A 15,756-nucleotide genomic window follows, 5' to 3' on the forward strand; every position below is an offset into this window, starting at 1 on the left:
CAGATGAGATAATGCTACGCAAAGGCACAAATAATTCCCAATGTGTGAAAAACTAGTTATTTTAATAGAATTCAATCTTAACTTTCTTCTTTACTCACTTTAAGTGTGTACTCCATGGATGCACGGCACCTCACTGCCCCCAAGAGGCCAAAACGCACCGGCGCCGTCATGATTTGTGTTACTGTTTTTACAGTTGCTATTATTTTAGTTTATTCTCTTCTTATTTCACTTTCTTATTGTTTTTATTTTGCCATTCTCCTTTTGAGTTATATTATAAAGTTGATATTTCAAGGATTCAAAGACTTTCTTTACTAAAAATTCAAAGATATAAACATCCAAGGATTATTTATTTTTTTATTTTTTTGTCTTAACACACGTTTCCCCATGACATGTCACGAAATACAATCCCCGAGGTCCTAGGTTAGCCTAGTAAGTCCCAAAACTTGTGCAAAATAACACAAGATAAAAATATATAAAAGAAAAGGTCAATGCTTTACAGCAGTTGTGGTTTTATTATTGACACATAAATCTATAAAATAACCTTGTATACTTCCTAAAAAAAATTTTTATATGGACTTGCCATTCAGGCAGAGAATGTTAATCGTGAAAGTTTGTGCACAAGTGCCACCCATTGAAAAGGAATTAGGGAAGGGGTTAATTTTATGCATTATATATAGTTTATTTTTAAATAATCGACAGATTAATCAGTAATCTGTATTTTTTTGCCAATAATCGGAATCGGCCTCAAAAAAATGCATATTGGGCCCTACTTACAACACTAAAATACCATCGCCATTGATTTAATCAATAGTGGCCCACAGAAGCCCACCTTTTCGGCCAAGTGCTCGCTTTTTCGGTGAGTAGTTTATGACGCATAGCCTAGAAAAAAATACTCTACCTTTAAAGGTGGGCATCTGTCAGCGACGGAGAGACGGAATTGCCCACTTCTAGATTTATTTACACTATTTGTTTATTAGTTGCTGCTTTCATACATGCAGAACCAGTGAGAAAAAGAATTGTTTGCATCCCCAATCAAATCCAAGTCCTCAAACTCATGCGGGGCAGAGACTGCCATCCAATGGCTAGATTGTGTCCATTACTGTCACTTCACATTCCTCATCTAGTGTCAGATTTGTGTAAGTTAAACTGATTACATTGCACGGCGGCTTCAACTCATTAGGTTTGAGCAGCAAGCTAATTCCAAAGATACATAAACTCCTGCAACCCGCGGGGAAGAACAAGGGACTCAAACCTTACAATTTGTTATTAATTGGATTCGAAAGATGTTGGACGGACAAAATAGAAGTGCCAATATAATCGAAAGCCCTCAGTCACCCACTATGACCTCTTCAACATTGACTTCATGGAGTGACTAGGAGGTGACAAATGCCACGAGGCTGCAGCCAAGTGAGGATGTGTTTTTGTGTGTGTGCAGGGAGTTTGGTCGATGGAAGGTCAACAGCCTGGCGGTGGAGAAACGAGACGCTCTCAGTGGCAGTCGTGGTCTGGCTCTGCCCCTCGACCCCGAATTCATGCACACCATCCGCCAGCTGGGAAGACGACCGACCCTGCGCGCAATTACCGAGAGTCTAATAAAAAAATATGGCACCCATCTCCTCCTCTCGGCCACGCTGGGAGGTAGGCTAAAACACACGGGCCAGCATCTCTCACTTTTCAGTCCATGGGACACTGCTTTTTGCCATCTGTCGCTTTTCCAACAACAAAGAATGTAATTGTCAGTCGACCACTGTTTTGTTTTTGCTGTTGGCTCGTGAAAGAAACAACAGAGTTGGAATACGCGTGGAGAAAAAGTACATTTTTATTCTTCTCATTATAAACAGCATGCCACCCTAAATGGATATTCATCACTGCTATTTTCTCTTATTGAACGTTTTTCAGAAGTGGCTCTTTGTAAATGCTAAATATTTTGAATAATTGCACCGCGAGATGCGCTGCAGACTAATTTTGGCTAACAAAAAAGCATACAGAAAAACATGCTTTAAGGACTAATCCAAGATTACTCTGGCTATCTATCTATCTATCTATCTATCTATCTATCTATCTATCTATCTATCTATCTATCTATCTATCGTTAGCTAGCAAGCTAATATTGTTACCTATGTAACACTATCTATCTATCTATCTATCTATCTATCTGGGGTGGGAATCTTTGACTGTCTCACGATTCGATTCCGATTTTTGGGTCTGCGATTTGATTCAGAATCGATTTTCGATTCAAAATGATTTGATTGACAATGATTTCTGCTTCATTTTATAGATGAGCAAATGATTGTCACGATCGACTCCAGCCTGACTCGCTAATGCTAATTAGCGAGCTACTCGCGGCACTTTTATCCCTCAAAAGAATGGCTATTCATACAAAATGCTTCAGGAATTTATACAGAGAAGCATGTTAACATTACTCACCGGCATATGCTCTTCCTACACTGCAAAAAAAAACAAAAAAAACTACTACTTTTTTTTTTTGGCTTAACTTGATCGGGACTTTTTCCTTCTACTCTCTAATGTGGCTACAACTTAACTGTGTATCAGAACACACGGAACCACACTGCCCCTAAGTGGCCAAATCTAGTACAACATGAATAGCGTTCCCAGTACACAAACTAGGGAAAGACAAGATGAAATAATATGAATAAAATCGATTTTAGGACATTTAAAATCGATTCTGAATCCTACTAAATGAGAATCGTGATTCTTATACGAATCAATTTTTTTTGGCAATTTATCTATCTATCTATCAGGAGTGCCAAGATTAGTGCGTTAATTTTGAGTTAATTTAATGTTCCTGTAATGTCACCAATTTTTTTCACCTTTCTTTCTTTCTTTTCTTTTATTATTTTTTTGAACATATAAACCTGCGACTAATGACCGCCTCTTACTTGGAAAGCCTGTACTGTGGGAATTCAAATCACAATGCAAAATTTTGCAGTAATAAATGTAATAATGATGCATATGTTTGTGGAGATTGGGGTCAAGCTGTATTTTACAATTTAAAAAATGTGCAGAATTTCACAAGTTACTTCATGGTAAATATTAGGTAGCTCTTAATATGAAAAGAAAAATGCACCGAGCTGTCACCAACATCTTATGAATGCAATTATGCCATCTAGTGACAGAAAAATGTCCTCAACACAAATCAACATCACACTAACTTTTTACAGTACGGTACATCTTTTTAATTTTAACTAAATTTTATGAATTGTTAAGAAATTACTGGATCAATGACGAAAAGATGCAGCCACATTTCAATTAGTTTAATTTTTTTTCCACATTTATGTTAACAAGAGCATGAAAATTTAGAAGAAAAAAAATTGTTTGTACATTTAGAACAGATTTAAAATTTGCGATTTATAGGTTCAGTGAGTTAATTATTGAGTGAGTTAACTATTGAAGTCATGCAGGTAATTATGATTAAAAATCAATCATCTGATACCCCTAATATATGTCATATTTATGGTTAAAAGACAATGACAGTGCAATAAATTCCTATTAAAGATTGGTTTTTGCATAAACGCATCCATTGTACTTTGTGAAGGAACAGATTTGCATTTGGTACCAATGGTACAACGAAATGTGACATTATAATAATAATGAAATGACTGTGATTAATGATGATGAATAAATGATCTGCTGCTTTTCTGTCTTTCCCTCAGTTCATCCAAACCGCCAATTCCTCCACAGTACTTAATTACTACTTTTCAATCTAATATGTAGAGATGCTAATGAAAGGTGATTAGTGTTGCTCTGTCAGAGCTAATGAAGCTTGCACTCGCTCTGTGTGACTGTCACCAGGGGAAGAGTCCTTAACCATATTTGTGGACAAAAGGAAGCTGGGTCAGGAATCTTCGGCGGTGGGGGCTGAGGGCAGTAAAAGCAACAACACGACCGGGGCAATTACGCTGGAGGCGCTCCACCAGCTGGCAGCCTCCTACTTCACCGACAGAGAGAGTACGCTTCGCCGGCTTCACCACCTCCAGATCGCCTCCACTGCCATACGGGTGTGTAGAGACATGTAAAAAGACAAGAAGTGTGTTGGGAGATGAAGCAGCTCATCTGCATCGCCTCAAGGCAGCTGGGCTGCTGTCCAGTTTAATAGCTGCACTGAGGACACTAACTGGTCAACCTTGTTCACTCATTGAACCATTTTCCACAGTAAGAAGATAATATTTTGTCTATAATTAATGTGATAACATCAATATTTAAAGGCGCAGTCTGCCGGTTTCACTCTGGAAAAGGCACGTTTTAAATACAGGATTTTAAACAAACAAACTACTTCTCAATTTACAGATCAGGGCTTGTCTTCATTTCTGGTGGTGATTTTGTCCTAGCAATATATCACGACGTGACTGAAAAAGCCAAACAAATGCCCATAAAAAGGAAAATGTCCAATTATGCATTTATTTAATGCCAAAACTTGTACAATATATTAATGAGACAAATTAAAGTGCATAAACATTTATAACATAACACTGCACAACTGGACACATGACATCGATATCTACTGTCAGTGTATCGATAATTTATTGCAACAGAGAGCGCAACAACATATTGCGATATGGATTTTTTCCCCCACCCCTAGTTATTACACAACCAGCCAGCAGATGGCAACAGAGAAAAGGATCTCAACCAGGACCATGTTGAAAAAAAGCTGAATTACTCACAATTCTAAATATATTTGTGAAAAATTATGAAACTTATCTATATTCTAATTCTAATTGCTGCAAAACGGAAACAGATAGAAATATACTTTTTTTTTTCCTGATGAGAGAAGAGACATTTAATCTTTCTTTTGGTAGGTTCCATGCTTTTATAGCAATAGAACAGAATATTGTGTGGGCCTTGCAAAATCAGTCAAAATCCAGTAAAACAGCTGGGAGTGAAGGGGTTAAAAACAAATTTTTCCACTTGCTGTCGACTGATGATGACATCACCCATGCACAACAAATAACAGGTAACGACCAATCATGGCTCAACCATTTTCTGGGTTTGGTCAGCAAACTGAGCCATGATTGGTCGTTACCTGTTTCCTCACTACAGGTAATGTCGTCAGCAAGAGAAAAAATTTGTTTTTAAACGTATCAATTGTACACAAAAAAATAATGAATTTATCAAATTAATTCTGGACAAAATATTAACTTTTTGCTGCTGAAAATGGCTCGATCGTCAAGTATCCCTTTGAAGGCAAAATACATTTTGAAGAAACAGAATATAAAATATTTAAAAGCAAATTAGAAAAATAAAAAGTGTTTTACTCAGATTACTAGAAAATTGTACAGCGCAAGAATATGATTTGGGAAAAAAATTGATTATAAAAATAGTCTGAATCATATGTATGGGGGGAAAAGCATTTTTTTTAACCAGAGCATTTAAACTTATATCTCTAATTCTGTAAACAGCTTATTCCATTTACATACAGCATAACTGTTAAATGCTGATTCACCATTTATGTTTTGAACTCTGGGCTCCATTAATTGACCCAATTCCATCAGCATTTCATTCATGTGATTTATAGACCAGTGGCATACATTTAAAGTCCATTCTACAGCTGACTGGGAGCCAGTGTAAAGTCTTTACAACTGGAATAATATATTCTTATCTCTTTGTTCTGGTCAGAACCCGGACAAAGACCTCCGAAAGAGTGCTAAGATTAAAACTCTCAGTGAAATCACTGAAAAGCAAATCAGGTAGGATGAATACTGTTCGACAAGTGGGATAGACACATGTCTATAGGTCGCTTGCACATGTCGTCACTTCCGCCTCGGATTTCTCGTAGTCGCCATGCTGGGTGGCCTCCATTTACGTAGCGATTCGGTCTAACACGTATCTATCACGTTTGTTTTCTGCGTTTAAAATGGTACATTGTTGCTGCATCGTTGGCTGTTCGAACAAAGCCAAGGGGGAAAATGGTCGGCCTTTCTTCCGAATTCCGAAAATAACTAGGAACCAGGGCCTGGAGACAGAGGAGTGTGGACTCCGGAGGGAAGTCGTTACTTTGGGCTCGTGTGTGCAGCCATCACTTTGTGAGCGGTAAGCTTGTTTACCTTTATTTAATGCATGAGGATTAATAACGTTTCGACCGCCCATATATGGGCAAGTTGCTTATGTTTTGGATTCATGAGCAAGCAAGTTCGGTAGTACAAGCTGGCTAGCGGACGTTAGCCGAAAGCTAACATCGAACATTTTCACCCAAGTAGTGCCAGTGCAAAGTGTTTACTGCTGAAATTGGATTGATTAGTCTTGGGCTCTTAATGCCGATAACATGTTTTTTGGTGGCAAAATGTAAACTTGGAAAAAAGAAACAGAAGGGGGTGATGCAAGAAAACAGACCCCCAGTAGCCTACACATCATGCTAAAGAACTTATCCGGTAGCCTACACATCATGCTAAAGAACTTATTCACGGCCACCCTACTGCGGTAAAATAACCAGTCTTTCCATATTTTATTTGTTTATATATTTGTTTATTTTAACAGGTCGCCCTGCGCCCGTTTTTCTGTCCAATCATCCCGACTGGGCTCCAACATTAAAGTTGGGTCCCAAGTTACAACATCTATGTCTCAGCCCAGTCGGTGCTAAGATATGAACGTGCACAGGAGAGACAAGCAAAGAAAAGACGACTCAAAGTGGCAGAGATTGTTGCAGTTATGCAGCCAGATGGCTCCAGTAACCTGTACCCTCAAGTACTGCTGACATCATTGACTCTGGTATGCCACTCAGAATTCATTACATGATATATTGTATGCATGAGTGAATGTATGTGTTTGTTTGTGTGTGTACACGCACCTTATATTTTAGAGACATTTGGAAGTGTTTATAGAAATAAGTATTTGCCTGTAGCAATGTTCATACATTAAAAAATGCAACAAAATGTGTACATTTCTTTTACACTGACAAAAAAACTATACTACTTTACTATATTAAACCTATTACTGGTACCGTATTTGTTTGTGATTTTTTTCTTTAGGGATCTCATGCCACACCGACTTGATTGCCAATGACATGATGGAAACGAAGGCGGGCATCAAAGCATTGGAGGAGGACAACATGCGACTGTTTGTTTGGCGCTAATAAAGGCAGCGTTTATACAAATTCTATTGTTGGGTTTGTTTACAAAGCTATACATAATACAAATGACAGGATTTGGCTCAATGTGCAATATGGTCTCTCTTAAAGTAATGGCATAAATCTCTATTATTTCTAAAAGCACAAAAATGAAGTGAATAATGATTAGATGTAGTAATTTCAGGGTTAAAAATTTAACTGTTAATTAATGTAGTTTATTTTAGCACAGGTGCCTACCATCCTGAGATGACGGTATGATGTAATGTTGATGGGGTACGCAATGACTTTCATTATGCTATGTACAGAGGAAAAAGTTGCTCTCTTTTAAATTTGTTTTTATGTAAGACAAGTACCAGTACTGTGTTACAGTTTTCCCAATAATCCTTGTTTCACACTTGTCACAAAACCACTGTCCTTTTGGCAGTCTAGATTGGCACACTTCAAGTGATATCATTTGATTTTACAATCTGCTGCAGCACAAAAAACTACTTTATTCCGCATCTTTGAAGTACATGAGCAAGTGGTAGGTGACAGCGGCTGAGCAGGAACACTGGAAGTCCACTGCTGATCTAGTAAATGCTCTCCCGAGCAGTTCAGGTAAGGAGGGGATTTTGGGAAAAAAAAACTCTGGCTTTTCCAACTGGCCAAAACGAGCGATCTGGGTGGACTCGCTCAATCACACTTTGTCCACACCACAAAGTCGCAGAAGTCCGTCCAGTTAAACTCATCTGTGCCTGAATCTGAAAATATTACAAACATTGTAATGAAAATATGAAACATAGAATTAAATAAGAAACTACAAAAAGTAAAGCCATACATACCTGGTAATACTATTGGTGTTGTGACAAGTGATGGGAATTGTTGCCATCTGGCACCAGACAGAAATTGGGTGTTGTGACAGCCTCCTTAACCGTGAGATCATAAGAAAAGCTGTCAGTATGATCAGTAGTTACCATGAACACGTTTTATTGTACTGGAAACTGAAACTAAAAATACGTCCTCTGAGAGTGGTTAACCTTAACCATTTAGAATAAGTTGATTAAGTAACATGTAACTAGTGAAAGGGTAGCATTAAATTTAATTAAGCCACGGGGAGGCTGTGCAGTTACTTTTTATTCTTATACGCTCTGCCATATTTGCCTGTTATAAAATGATTAGAAAAACCACATCAGGTAAACCCAGCTGTGCATGTAAACACAATGATAACAGGAAGCCTGAGAACAAATCAACATTTTTGTGTGCAGAATTACCAACGCCATGTGGTTTACTTACGTGCAACAGCAACCGTTTCTTCTGATGCGATGTTAAAGTTTACACTCTGTATCCACCCGCTTACAAAATAATTGTAAGCCTCCAAGGATTTGTTGGCGTTTTATGGAGCATGTTGTCAACACGAGGTAGGGAAAGATGTCCAGAGATGTCACATTTGGCCAGCAAGCTTTCTCCGTCAAAAAAAAAATCACCCTTGGTCAGGACGTAATTAGGATCAATCCCGCCACACAGAGACACCTTCTGCCTGTATCGTTGTTTTTGATCTTCCGGTAAATCGTGAAAATACTGCGAAAATTACATCAGGTTGATGAGCTCTACCGTGTAACTCGCGAGTGTACCTTGTGAACCGGCGGACACCCAATATGGCGCCCGAAGGAAAAACTCCCATGATGCATTACGATGTGCAAGCGACCTATATGTTGACTGAGTGTGCCTGAAATGAGGCGGTTACACTGTTAAACCATGTGCATCTATGTGATTTATGCTGTACTTTAGTTAACAAAGTTTGTCAGCTCAATCCCATAAACTTATAGCAAAATAGTTAAATGTAACATTGCAAGCAATACTTCATTGTATAATTCAAATGAATATATATGGGCTTGCCAACCCCTAAGGAACGCTTAAGAGGAGTGGACGAGTGCAGCAATTTCAAGGCTTCACAATGAAACACCAATCATCCGTTTTAACATCTAAAGTAGCTATTAGAGAGAACGCATACATCAGCCCGAGGGTAAAACGTAGATGCTAAAGTGAGTAGCTGCTGATGAAGACAAGTGCCACCCCACAAACATCTTCTTATGGTTATCTGTCGGCTTGATCGATTAGCGATATCATCCCATTAATTCCCAAGCCAGGCTGTTTTCCATTCAATGAAGAGCCGAGGAGGAAGAAAGGAGGTGGCGGGGGGGGGGGGGGGGGATGAATATCACTCTTTATGAGGGATGTAAAAACAGCAGCTTCCATTGATATCCTTTCATTAAAATCATACAATGTTGGAAATGCCAGGAAGGATTTGTAACTTAAGCCTCTGCAGATTTGTGCTTTCAAATGTCAAGATTCAACAGCAGGGTCGATTACTGGAGGAATGAAGTTAGGAGTGAATCTGTCTGATGTTAGGTGGTCAGAGCAAAGTAGATTTCCTCCCTCTAATGGGTCACTCTGAAGAGAAGAAGCTTGTAAATTGAGGACCTTTTCGGGTTTTCTTCACAGTGTACTTGCATTCAAATGTGATTTGAGGTCTAAAATACCTTTCATGGGCTGTTTAGGTTATTTAGATGCGCAAGCAAAATGAATAACCATTTGGATGTCAAGGTGGCTAATAACCCTAACTATATACACAAGGGTGTGCACTTTTCCTCTTCAGTTGCACTTCACTTACTCAGCTCCACTCAATATTGGCACATTTCCATGGGTAAAGGGAGATACCAGGTGTTTTTTTTTAGAACCTGGTCAGCGGCAGACACAGCTGATGTAACAGTGCCACTGTTGCTTGAGGAGATTCATTACATTTAAAAAAAATAAAATAAAAAAAAAATAAGATTCATTACATTCAATAAGCAATAAATGAATAAAAATCCAGGGCACACGTATACAAAAGACACAAAAAAGACACATGCTAACGTTAGCATACCATGTTGCTGTTGTGCCTTAGCCCTGGAAGTGGCAGTATTTTACATTTGCTTTGGAATTGTTTATAGTGTATTTTTGTTTAAAACAAAATCTGTATACAGACGTAGTTTTTTTTTTTTACATAGTTTACTGTAATTTTATTTGAAAGTGGAAAACTGACATCACTGAAATCTAGCTGAGTCGAGCTGAGCAGTAGGTTACTGTGTGGAGTGGAAAATGTAGCATTAGTACTGCTAGCAAAACAGCAACTCTTCAGATTGTACATTCATAAAATGTACACACATGACAAAAGCTTCTGTTTTTCTTCTTCTTCTTCTTCTTCTTCTTTTTTTTTTTTTTTTTTAAATGTATGTAGGTAACAGAAACCAGGACTGGACCGCTTGGATGCAGCAACTATGACAATCTGGACACTGTCAGCTCTGTTCTCGTTCACAGTCCAGAAAACAAGGTTCAGCTTCAAGGTAAAAAAAATAAAATAAAATTAAAAAAAAGAAGGTCCATTTTATAATATAATAAATATTTTGGCACCTGTGTATAAATATATATTTGTACGAAGCATTATACTATATTACGTCATTCATCATTCAAAATCAGTTGCGCTTTAGCTTTCGCTAGTTAGCGACTCACAGCTAGCTAGACTTGAAGCATAACTCATGTTAGCTCGTCTTTGCTAAGGGTGTGTCCGATCCACACTATACTCCCCATCTAGTGCACTACCAAGGAATCACACCATTTTGTAGGGGTGCCCGAATGTCCAAAAGAAAAACATGTAGTGCACACAAAATTACCCACAATACAGTTTGAAAAATACTGAACATCGATGGTCACTCAACCGCTTGATATAGACCGCAGTACATTGCAAGTATGAAAAAGTATGAAAGTTTTTGGCCAAGGCAATCTGCCCTATTTCTGTTGCACGGACAATGGTAGGCAATGTTGGATTTTCTGCAATGGTGGGGCTGTTACGGGTAGGATCGCGGGAAGCTAGGTGGAGCCAGATTCATCTCACCAGAGATATGGAGAGCATGAGTGAGAACTAGATTTTCACCCAACGTTTCGGTGTGCGTTACTCGCCAACAGACAAAACTATCAGCTGTTTAAAAAAAACTGCATTTTCTTGCTTCGTTTCAAACCCAACCAGTAGCAAAGCGTGAGTGACATCATCCACGCTGTGATCGCAACATTTATGATCCCGGCGCCCTCAGACTGGTTAAAGGAGACTTCAATCTTTTGCTCCTCTGTCATCTACTAAGAGCTAAGCTTCAAACGACATGTGACACAAGTGGGAATACAAGATTGCAGCTCCTGTTTGAGAGGAGTCAATGTGAAGGTGGCGATGATATATTTTCATTGGAGACTGGTTATTTCAATATTATTAACATTATCATGTATTGTGTATGTTTTGCTTCGTGTACACTGTACAGTTTCTTCATACATCCAAAATAAGCACTTTTCAGAAAACCCAAAGAAGGGCATGCTTGTTTCAACCATTATAACGTTACGTCATCAAAGAGGGAAATTCATTTAAAACACTTTAGTTTGGTCAATAATTTATATGTATTTATTACGGGTGTACTGATTCTGATACCGACCATTCATGAATGAGATCGGCCAATATCGATTTCGATACCGATCACATTGATTAGGTGCACATTTTTCCATTTTAGAGCTTCTCACTAATGATTATTTTAATAATGTATTATTAAAATTCAAATTGCTACACTGCACACAGACTGGTACCTAGTTGGCTGCAGGCTGCTAAGTACAAGCCGCAGATGATGTTTTTATTTATTTATTTATTTTATGATCGTTAGCCGATCGATTAGAACACCATTTGTGCTAGCTTTTATTTTGCCTTGTTTTACTCCGCTATTTGCAGTCTGGTTGGAATTACAATTACCTTACCTACATAAATAAAGGTTCAGTAAAATGTTGTTGCTTGTTTATTGAATGGAATATCTTGGGAGTCATTTTTAGTGCAGTGACGCATATTCAGAAATGATGGGAATGCTGAAAATTGTTGAACCGGAATACCAAAGAAAAAAAATGAATGGAGCTTGTAAATTTGGACATGCCAGCATGTCACAGTAATCCCACAGCAAATATGGAATGTAAGCAATGCTGGGATTAAATTATTTTATTTTGTGCACGTAAATTCTGAACACTGTCCTGCTTAACAAAACATAAAGTTAGAAATGGTTAGTGAGTGGTTTGTAGTATTAAAAACAACCATTAGCTACATTTTATGCGAAGATTACAACTTGTCTGACTATCAGTGCAGTTGCCTATAAACAAGTAAATACACTTTTGACTCGGTCCCAAGAATGGAAGCTCCCAGTGTTGTACTGTTCCAGTGCCCACAGATCACAATGATTATTTTACGTTAATCGGTAAATTATCCATGCTGATTTGGCAGTCGTAATGCAGTGTTTGCAATTTCCGTGACAGCTTATTCCTCACAAGGGTCGCGGGGGTGCCAGAGCCAACCCAGATGGCATTCCGGATCAGGCCCCATGGTTCGAATCGCGCACGAGCCGCGGATTGGTTGGTGGGAAAAAACAACAACAAATCACAGTGGACACCATTCAGACATGTCAAGGAAGCCGAAACATACTCAACATAACACACCGCTTATGCTCAAGCTAAGTTCAAAATAAAGTTTGCCAAATACATTGACGACAATGCAAATTAGGGGTGGGACGATACGGGTAAACCACGATTCGATACTGTGACGATATTTGGCTCACAATATCAATAATATCACGATACACAATATCTACGATTTTTGATATATTGTCAAAAAAATTTAGCAATATATCACAATATGTGACTGAAAAAGCCAACAAATGCCCATAAAAAGGAAAATGTCTACTGATTGAAATATGTTCGAACATACTCGAAATACGTTCGAACATACTCGCAAATATGTTTGAACATACTCACAAATATGTTTGAACGTATTTGTAGGCTACATGCTACAAAGTTAGCATAACTTCCCATAATGCCATGGGGTATTATTTGCGTATGCGCGAGTGAAAACAAAACCCAATTTTTTAGGCACTTGGGCCACATTACCAATTACATTGAAAATTAAGTAGACAAAAAAACAGTGCTTATTCGGAACTTTTACGATTTATTATGTCTGCCGTGCATGATTCCGGTTCGTCATTTTTCGCCCCATAATGCGAATACCCCGTGGCATTATGGGAAGGTGTGCTAACTTTGTAGCATGTAGCCTACATGTACATTCGAACATATTTGCGAATATGTTCAAACATATGCGAGTATGTTCAAACATATTTCCGAGTAAGTTCAAACATATTTGCGAGTATATTCGAACATATTTGTGAGTATGTTCGAACATATTTCAATATGTTCAAACATATTTGCAAGTATGTTCGAACATACTTGCCAGCCAAAAATGTTTACTCCACATTGGCATCTCTATGTTTCCGTAATTGACATCAAAGTTGAGACCAACATCAACACAATGCTATCCCAAACTCACATTCAATCGCTAATTTAGGACGCGAAGAAACCGCTAATTAATTACGCCGTCATTGCATGATACAGCAGAAGTCTCCGACATAAGTGGCTAGCAGCTAGCTGTTAGCATTACCAACGAGTGCCTGGCTGGTTGTTGTAAATGAGTTTGACAGCTGATACCTGGATTATTTGAATTCTTTTTCAATATTCTGGACCAAGGCTACTTTGTAATTCACTCTCCATGTTTAAAGGAAAGGAATGTGGCTTAAATTGCACGTTGAGGTGAGAAGTTTTTTTTTTTTTCATTAAAAAAAAAAAAAAAAGATAATTTTAAACTTTGTGTTCATTTATTTTATAAAACACTTTTGCCCATTAAAACAAAATAAATAAATTCAAGAATTAGATTTTAGGAACACCACTTTAAGCTCTTCGTACCTTGTTATTTTACAGATGGATTAGAATGTTTCTGCCTCATATTGCACTTAAAGTTGTGTTCTTAAATCCTAAATGGCTATTTTAGATATTTTGATTTTTTTTTTTATTTAATGGTAAAAAAAAGCATTTTACAAAATAAATGAAGACAAAGTACAAAAAAACAAAAACAAAAAAAACAACGATCTGGGACTTGTGATACTTCTAGTTTATTAATTATTAATCTGCCTGCAGTAAAGAAACTCCTCCAACCACTATATGAGGAAAAATGGTGTTGCTGCTGTTTTAAGGTCAACCCTTTCATTGTACTGTATTCAAGAGATGTTGAGTACTCCGCTGAAATCACATTGATGTATTTAATGGACCCTTAATGTATCATTTGCCTTTTAGAAAGCCAATTCAAGTACATTTGCCAACATAAGTGTAGGTAATCACTAGATCCATTTTGTGGAGCAGAACATTCCGTCCTTTTTATTGAAAAAATAAAAATAAATGTTTGGCCCACGTTGCATCTATTGAAGGAACACCCTGTAAAAAAAAAAGATATTAGACCTAAATAGACTGAAATACATCAGGCCTAGCTGTAACCATACAATTAGTTTGTCACGGTTGTCATGCAATTTGTTGGTGATAATTATAAGAAGCGGCCTCATTTTCTCATCTTTCACGGGGCAGTATAATAATTGCCTTGGTCCTGTCTTTCACGCTCCACAGGGCTGCAGGTCGTCCTCCCCAGCTACTTGCGGAGCAGCTTCATCCAGGCGGCCCTCAACTACATTGGCTGTAAATCCGAGGGTCATTTTATGTGCCAAAACAGTGAATGCTGGTGTGAGTGCAGTGTGGAGTTTCCGCAGTGTAACTGTCCTCACTCTGACCTGGACACTCTGGAAAACAACCTCGTGCGCATCAGAGAGGCCTGGAGGCGGACCAACGAGGAGTTTGAGGCATCCGGTGAGTCAGGGGCCGTGATTTATTGTTGCCCCTAGAAATCATTTGAAAATGTCAGCGTGACAAGTGCAATCAAAAAGCTGCAGTTAGGGCGCCACTGCTTGAAGTTGAAATGGTTGTGAACTTTAGGATCTTGTTCTGTGAAAGCAGCATTTATACTCGGATTTCAGCGCTAACATGAACAGAAAAGCCGTGTCTTGTTCCTGTTCTAAACTCTTGCTTGGCTGTCAAGTGTTGCCAGTCGGAATCACAAGATCTGCCACTCAAAGTGTCAGATCTCAGCATGCGGCTCTCTATAGGTGCCTGAGCATGGACTGGGTGGAAAATAAAGCTATTTAAAGTCCATTTTGTCTCACAAAAGTGTTGCTTGTGAGCAAAACGTTTCATTAATGGACGACTGTAATGCGATCAGAAAATCTTTAATAAAGTCATGGCCGTATCGCTGCAGTGAGAACACGACTGCGCTTATCACCGGGGGTTGCTAATGCACCTGTAACAGTGTCGAGCTCACTAATTGATTGCGTGACCTCCACTAAGAAGCCCGGTCGTCCTCATTCTGCGCCCCTCTCGTCATTTCCCACAGCTTTGCATCGAGCTAATTGGCTGGCGCACAAATAAATGCTCCACCAATCAAACAAAGCACGGCTCGCGTCCTAGGACCTAATAATGTATTATTGCATCATTTTGAAACAAAGCTATCATTACCATAAACACAACATACCGTCCCTGATTGGATTAGCAGCCTCAACTGGCATTTAGCGAGCAATTTACCCGGAGGTTTGCAGAAAATCTGATCTAATCTGTTCTGGGGCGTGAATAAAAAGGCAGAACCTAAAATTCAAGGTTATCCCATCCCTTGAGTATGATGGAAGAACACTTGAAAGGATTTGTTGGGATTTTAGGCACAA

At 38.5% G+C, this 15,756-nt stretch overlaps 1 protein-coding gene and 1 long non-coding RNA gene across 3 annotated transcripts in view; both read left to right on the plus strand.

Moving 5' to 3' along the window:
* The window catches only part of LOC144018603 (BMP/retinoic acid-inducible neural-specific protein 3-like), a 38,501-nt gene that overhangs the window by 13,015 nt on the left and 9,730 nt on the right, over positions 1–15,756 (plus strand). For both annotated transcript variants that reach the window (XM_077520954.1, XM_077520945.1), the window contains exons 3-6: positions 1,436–1,638; positions 3,814–4,019; positions 10,338–10,443; positions 14,615–14,851. In XM_077520954.1, the coding sequence (XP_077377080.1) occupies positions 1,436–1,638; positions 3,814–4,019; positions 10,338–10,443; positions 14,615–14,851 (752 nt within the window). The remainder of the gene's footprint in view (positions 1–1,435; positions 1,639–3,813; positions 4,020–10,337; positions 10,444–14,614; positions 14,852–15,756) is intronic.
* Positions 5,072–9,220, plus strand: LOC144017230 (uncharacterized). Its single transcript, XR_013283145.1, has 3 exons — positions 5,072–6,048; positions 6,493–6,723; positions 6,984–9,220. It is a non-coding gene; the product is annotated as an uncharacterized LOC144017230 (long non-coding RNA).

This window comes from Festucalex cinctus, chromosome 1 (genome assembly GCF_051991245.1).
Source record: "Festucalex cinctus isolate MCC-2025b chromosome 1, RoL_Fcin_1.0, whole genome shotgun sequence".
Lineage (NCBI taxonomy): Eukaryota > Metazoa > Chordata > Actinopteri > Syngnathiformes > Syngnathidae > Festucalex > Festucalex cinctus.